General features: G+C 39.1%; 1 protein-coding gene across 1 annotated transcript; it reads right to left on the minus strand.

Annotated features, from left to right (window-relative positions):
• Positions 1-405: 405 nt before the first annotated feature.
• LOC118786128 (protein S100-B-like) lies at positions 406-3,318 on the minus strand. The gene is made up of 3 exons (XM_036541188.1): positions 3,271-3,318; positions 1,244-1,401; positions 406-1,142 (listed from the first exon to the last, which is right to left on the minus strand). Exons 2-3 carry the CDS (start codon positions 1,379-1,381, stop codon positions 993-995), a joined length of 288 nt encoding a protein of 95 aa, XP_036397081.1. The 5' UTR covers positions 1,382-1,401; positions 3,271-3,318; the 3' UTR covers positions 406-992.
• Positions 3,319-7,237: the final 3,919 nt, after the last annotated feature.

Consider the following 7,237-nt stretch of genomic DNA (forward strand, 5'->3'; position numbering starts at 1 on the left):
AAAACAGTGACCATATTTGAAAAGAGCATTTATTCATGGCCATCGTATTACATTGCAGAAGTCTCTCAGAACATCAGAATTCATTGTTTTTTTATTATGTGGCATTCTCTACTTTCCAGGCCACCTACAAGATAAATACAAGAGATAACAGTGAAAAGGTATCATTTACTGAAGATGTATCATGTGCTTCAGCCCACAGAGTGGTGAGAATTCCATGCACTAATTGTCTTTCCGCCATAGTTTCATGTATATTATCTATAGCCTTTGGACTTTTTATCTATTCATGCAGATTTTGTAAGCTTGAACCAAACAGTACATTTCATTTTCATAGTGAGAGGTGAATATGGGACATTTAGCAATGACTAAACTCTGTGTTTGTTACAGTTTGCTATGCTGTTGTGGGGGGGGGATATAAATCAGTCTTTTAAAATGATTTGATGCCTTGTGTGTTTGATTTTGAGGGCAGGGGACATGTTTTAATGACCTTATTGTCATGTCAATTCAGTTGAATTATCATGAAAAGCAATCATTTTAAAAGAATCTTTTACACTCTATTGTGCTGAGTATTGATGAATCTCAGTATTAGCTTAGGTATGACTGTATGTAACATATCTATGTCAGATATGTACTGTTTTTCTCTCGCTACAGATGTAAACAATACCGCACATCTCATACCGGATGAGGAGTTGGCACCTCTCATCACTGTTGTCATGGTTGTCTCTGTTAACAGTATAAGTACACAAGACTTTAAAGCTAATAGTCAGGAGCTGGCTATCTCTATCAATGCCTTTTGAGACTTTGCCCTTGGAGTTGATAAAGTGTCCTCTATAAGACAAGAAATATAAAACACATGCCACCATTCAAGTAATCAAAATCATATGACTCACCCCAAAATCCTAAAAAGGCTAAAACAAAAGTGTGTTAAATAAGCTCAGAATTTTATTTTAAGTTTAATTTTAGTTTTTTTTTTAATTATCATCCTTAGGCGAAGCCTACTCATCTTCATGGTGTTCAAAGAAATCATGGCAACAGATGGTTGCCATGGTGATGAAGGTCATGAACTCCTGGAAGTCGCATTCAGAGTCTCCATCCGTGTCCAGGCTCTCCATGAGACTGTCCATGGTGGCCTGGTCTTTGACATGCTGATGGTGAAAACAGGATAAGACAGCATTTTTACATGGACTAATGCACAGATCTGTGGTAATATGAAGATGAAATGAATGAAATCATAGCCTTGTCTCACCCCTAAAAATCCTGATAGCTCGTTGTTGATCAAGTCCTTTAGTTCACTTTTCTTCAGTTTGTGCTTGTCTCCTTCCTTCTCTGAATACTTGTGGAATACTTCGATGATGGTTGTCAGGGAATTCTCCAAGTCAGTCATTTCTTAAGTAAAAGTTCAACCTTTAATACAAAGCCCAGGAATAGCAGATATGAAATGACAGAATCTTTGCAATGATTTGACTTTGCTGTGAAGAAATAGTCACAGTCAATTGTTATACGGGTATCATGCATAGTATCATTGGCACTAAGAGCTAGATACTGCTAACCTTTTTTGTATAATAGAAAAGAGCAACCATTTGAGAAGTCAGGTATTATATTGGAACAAACCTGGTAAAAAGTAACTAAAAAATTACACAGTACTGTTTAAAGATTTACACTGAATGCTCATTTATATAAAATATTAAGACATCTAACTTATTTGAATATATAATAATGATCAATTGAAATGTAGGTTCACATTCACTTCAGCATGCTGCTGTTTTTTCCCCTGTATTTGTCTCCCCAGTCGTATATTTACTTTATTAGTGTATAATATGCTTCTCTATGTTATTATGCTTTGATGTAATACTGGCTCACTAAGACACAACGGAATTGAATTGTTACTGTATGTCAGTTAGCTCATTTGCAGTCATGTCTAAATGTAGTCCAAAGCTGAGAGACAGTGATGAGAGTTAAGACTGTGAAATCACTGTGATTAGGTGGTCAAAAGTTGCTCTGATATATAATTCTTTGGTGTTCATTTGAATTTTGTCACTGTAGTCAGTCTTGTGCCTTTTTAAAAATTTGTTCCATCATCGTGAAACTATCCTTTGAATCAGACCTGACATTGCACATTACATATTCTAGACAGAAGGAAACAGCTAAAGTGGGCAGAAGTTCAGGACGGACCAGAACCAAATATTGGGCTCAGCTTGATTACCTTAATTTTGCATAGATGGATTCAGGTATCATAGAAATGCCACAGAACCAGAGATGGAAAGGAAACGCAGCATGAATAACAATACTGTGCTCTGCAGCGCAAACCAACAGCTGATAGCCCTTGCCTTAAATAATTCAGCTGAAAAATTGGATATGCTGCCTTACCCTGCTATCAAATACATCATATTTACATAACTGCTACAACTGCTTGACCCAACATACAAAATCCAGTCTCTCCATTTTTTTGTACTCTGACAAAATGGCACCTGCCATGCATGGAAGCATAGGAAAGGGAAAAGCATCAGATTGAAAAAAATAGCAATTGCATGTGTGAGTACAAAGGCTAACTGTACAAACATGCACTAGACTAAGAACATTTATTTAACTTTAACAACATTCCCAGAACTGCAGCTTTACAGAGTGAGGCTTTTGACGGCAAGCAGACAGTACTGGGAAATATGATAAATAATCAAGTGAGTATCAAAATATAAGATGAATGGTAAATAAGAACGGTGGGTGAAACAATTATTATTTATTGAATTATTATGCTTAGTTTTACTCGATTTTGAATCTATTGATTTTGAATCTTCTATTGTTTGCATTTGCAATATGAGTAGGATCTGGCATTTAGGCTCAGTATTCAAGCCTTGGTGCTCGGTTTGAAATTTTACACAATCCTAAACAGACTTGTGTAACAGCAGAGTAGTGAGTTAGGCTAGCATGTGATAATTGATACTTGAGAATGAGCCATAAGACCGCATAATTTATTAACACTTAAGAGATACTTCGTTAAATGTCGATGCATTATTTACGCATTTAAGTATTAGCAAAGGCTAAATAAGTAAACTGAATCATCTACTGAATAGTCTATGCCAGTTTTCTTTGTAATGACCCACTTAGGAGTCTTAGAAATGTGCATTTTATTACATGAGGCACAAGTAACTGTAAAGGTTCAATAAAACATTTATGAATACTCTATTACAAACATATTTAAAAGAAATTGTAACAGCACCATAAAGCACAATGTGTGAACGAAAGTCTAAAAGCAGGTAAAAGAGAGGCATGCCTTACCGCACTGGTGCAGGAGTGAGGACAGCTATTTGCTGGACAGGATCTGACATAGGGAGCAGCATCCAGGGGTTTTATATGGAGGGTGCTGGGAGCAGCCTCTTGGACACCAGTCATGCTCACTGGCCAATAGCGAGGTCAGTAACAGTGAGGCTTGATTGATGGAAAACCACGCTCCCCACTCCTCCAGATAGGCCAACACTAGGCCCTGTATTCACATCTGCATTACTTTACCTTTCATGAAATGCTATGACATTACCCATGTGCAGGTAGCAAGCTGCAATCTCTCTGGCTAAAAGTAAGTTGATAGATGCAAAGAGTTACACACATCAGATTTTACGATGGTTCAAATTAAATGACACATGCAGTGATGTGAAGGCCTATTCCTGCAATTTCACACAGGCATACACACATCTGTTAATTTATGCAGATGCTTGGCAAAAAGAATAACGCAAAAAAGGAAAGGATACCTGCACACTGCTGTTATGCTCCTAACTGATGTGTTTTATTTTACTCTGGAGCAGTGATGTTTCAACCATGTGGTTTTCTGCATCATCAATAGACACAAGGTGAACATTGTTGTTACTTTATTTCTGAGACCCTGTAGAATGCAGTTAAGAGAGATGGTGCAATCTCTCCATGTTGATTCTTTAAGTAATTTATCATGCTTGGACATATATATCATATTTCATAGGATTATGCGTTCTCTTTCACCAAAGCCATCTTAAATTGTAACTTTACTATAATTATTCAGGAAAACCAGCAAGTTCCTCACTGACAGATATTCGAGGTTTACCCACTTGCTCTGTTTTATGTTCACCTTGCTTGCAATTGTCATGTATTTCATCTTATAATATATAGATGATATTTGGTTGTTGTGTCCATAATTGTCTGGGAGATGCTGGCCATCATGATTCAGACAAAAGGTTTGTTGTCAGGCACTTCAGCACTTGCCTCAGAGGAAATGGATGGCACCGCATGTTAATTACCAATTCCTTTTCACAGGCAAAGTTGGCCAGACATGTATCCTGAGTGCCTGCTGACTGCTAAGTGAGACCAAGTGTCAAAATCAAATGAATGCTGTAAATCGCATTGGATGTTTACGGGCGTGACAGTCAACAAATCAATACAGCCGGGAATGTAGAAATCTGTACATCTCATTGCAGTTACAAGAAATCAAGATGTCTGTAGGATAAAGCTTGGCTTGTTTTTGGACTGACAAAACCTGTTAACTTTAGCTCTACACCACAGATCTCTCCCTAAGTAAATGAGGTACTTGGAGATAGGATAATATGAATGAATGGGTGCTCCATAGTGTAATCATATATGTATGGCACTGTAAACTGTGGTTTGTTATCTCTTACTGAGGGACAAACGAATAAGCACAGTCCAGTGTATTGCTACTTTTCCCCCTTTTTCCAGCCGCATTTGCTCTTGCATCTGTTTTGCTGCCAGGTCAGGAACCAGTCTGGTGAAAGTGTTCTTTATTGCGTGATAAATGTTTCTTTGTTTCTTATGAAATACATTTCACATATGTAGGCCAACAAGAAACTTTTGTTGACTCCGAACACTGCGTCCAGTGTGAGAAAATGTGCCCTGTATTTTTCCAGCTCGGTCAGATGACCTTGCCACCCATTCTCTTATCCATAATCCATAATCACTCTATCTCCCGGCTTTGTTAACAATCTACACAGATCACATGACAGAACCTTAGCTGACAGCTCTGAGGCACAACAGATACCGCCAGTGTCTGCATCAAAGGGGGAGATTATTGCCATCCATTTCATGTTGTTTTAGATGCCATAGTTTCAATGATTAGAGACAATGCAAAAGCACAAGGACTGACTGTCACTCTTTGAAACAAAAGAAAATGGGAGAGGCTGTGACACTTGCTACAGTTATAGTGAATGGGAGTGTTTCATGGCAAACTGGGAGAAAAAGAGAGGCTTTGTTGGAGACGGCCCTGGTGAGCCCGTGTCTGGCTATCTTTGTGTCAGACATATGATGAGCCGACGCCGAGGATGCTGGGACGCCCCTGTGGCCCAAACAGACAGCGTACTATGAAGCGTAGCCAAGCGACCAATCACGTGGCTTCATTGACTGCTTTTGTTGGGACAGAGAGGCCAATGCCGGAGCTGTAGTACCAGGGTGTGACTCTTTCACTGCATCCAGTGTCATTGGTGCTGAGTTGTGTCTGAAACCAGAGCAATAAATACGTCCACATCCAGACATAGTGTATGGCAGGGGACGTAAATTACTTTTTCAGGGTTCTGGTGTGTTCGATGGTTTTACCTCTGAATTCTGTCATAAGTCTGAGGCCATGTCCGTTATTTAGTTTGCCATTTTTTACAACATAATCTTACAACAGCTGTAGTTCTTAAACTTTTTAGCGGCATCCCTTTTTTAAGCCATATCAACAAGTTGTGCAACAAGCTGAATGATCCAAGGAATGTCCATATGGAATTGATGTGATTGCTTCACATTTCATGGAATCAGTTTAGGGGCCCTTTTTTGTACAGTGCAACTCTTTACTTGGCTGACATGCCCCGTGTGGCAAGTGACTCTCTGTGAGTGCTACGATTAACCCACACACAGACATCTCGATCTCTCTGCACCTTCCAGTCGTTGGCTTATTTTTACCATAGAAATCCCTGTGCAATCATGAAATCAGCAAGTAGAATGAACATTTCATCCACTGTTGTTCAAGTAGGTTGCAAATACTGATGTGTCTTCTTTTGTTGAAAATTACTAAATGTAACTGGACGTATGCAACTAGATGTGTCACGTTTGCTAGATCCACAGACACTTCCAACTATAGAGTAACAACAAAAAGGAGCGTCTTCTGATTTGCTTCACTGAGTCAGAATATCATCTGTCATGTCATAATTGTGAGAAGGTGTTGTTTAACAATGGCACCATTTAAATTGTTTCTCCAGCCTCTTCCATCTCTATGATTCTAGTCAGATCTGCACCTGTTGGGAGAATTAGTCTTAACCTCACCCCTCCACAATCCATGTACGACATTTATAGTTCATGTGTGCTGTCATCTATCAAGCACAGAGTCGTCTTACCTTATGAAGGCAATGACAATACCCTTCCATAAAATACTTGTGGTATATCATTATGTTGCTTGTTTTTAAAGTCCTAATGTCAGTGTATGTGACTTGGCTGTAGGCTGGTGTTAAAAAAGCATTTCACCACATAGTACGTAAACTAACACAATAAGCATAGTCCTCTGCACAAGTGCAAGTGGATGTGTTTTTTCAGTAGAGAAAACAACAGAACCCACAGTACACCAGTAGGCAAACACTGTTGCTGGACAGGCGCACCCTCCTGATGTTAGCTGAGTAACTCAGAGACACCTAGACGAGTCCCAGGGTGTAGAGAGCAGAGTGTCGAAGGAACCCTGGGCGCCCCATCCACCTCCATTCCTGGGTGGAACAAAGCCACTCTGTTCCACTGATGTGGGCTCTCAGTCACTGCGGGCAAATGACATGGCTGGTTTTGAACCTGGCTGTAGGGCTCAGTCTATGCTTGAATCAAGCACCTTTACCATCTGAATCTCAATTCAGAAGCCCATTATGTTCTGTTTCTATATGCAGCCATACCTCTGTGGGAAAGCAAACAATTTCATTGCAGCATTGTGATCTATCTGGTGCCGATGTGGGTATGTGACTTGATGTTACAGACTCATTTATTTTAAAAATAAACATAATTAGGAATGTACCAGATGTAAGAATGGTAAAATGCTTTAAACATGTCTATGTAACTAAAAATTCCCAAAATTCCTTCCTTGCTTTAGGATCAAAAATTGAAATTGACACAGTTAAATTGCTGAAAGGGAACCCTGGAGACAGAATTGTGCAAATGGACAGTAGAAGCTGGCTTAGAGAGTTCCAGTAAATTTGAGTACAATAACAAGGCTGAGAAATTTTGATGTCTGGAGTTTTAATTAGAAGAGTATCTGCTG

The sequence above is a fragment of the Megalops cyprinoides genome, chromosome 11 (genome assembly GCF_013368585.1).
Source record: "Megalops cyprinoides isolate fMegCyp1 chromosome 11, fMegCyp1.pri, whole genome shotgun sequence".
In the NCBI taxonomy this organism is placed as follows: domain Eukaryota; kingdom Metazoa; phylum Chordata; class Actinopteri; order Elopiformes; family Megalopidae; genus Megalops; species Megalops cyprinoides.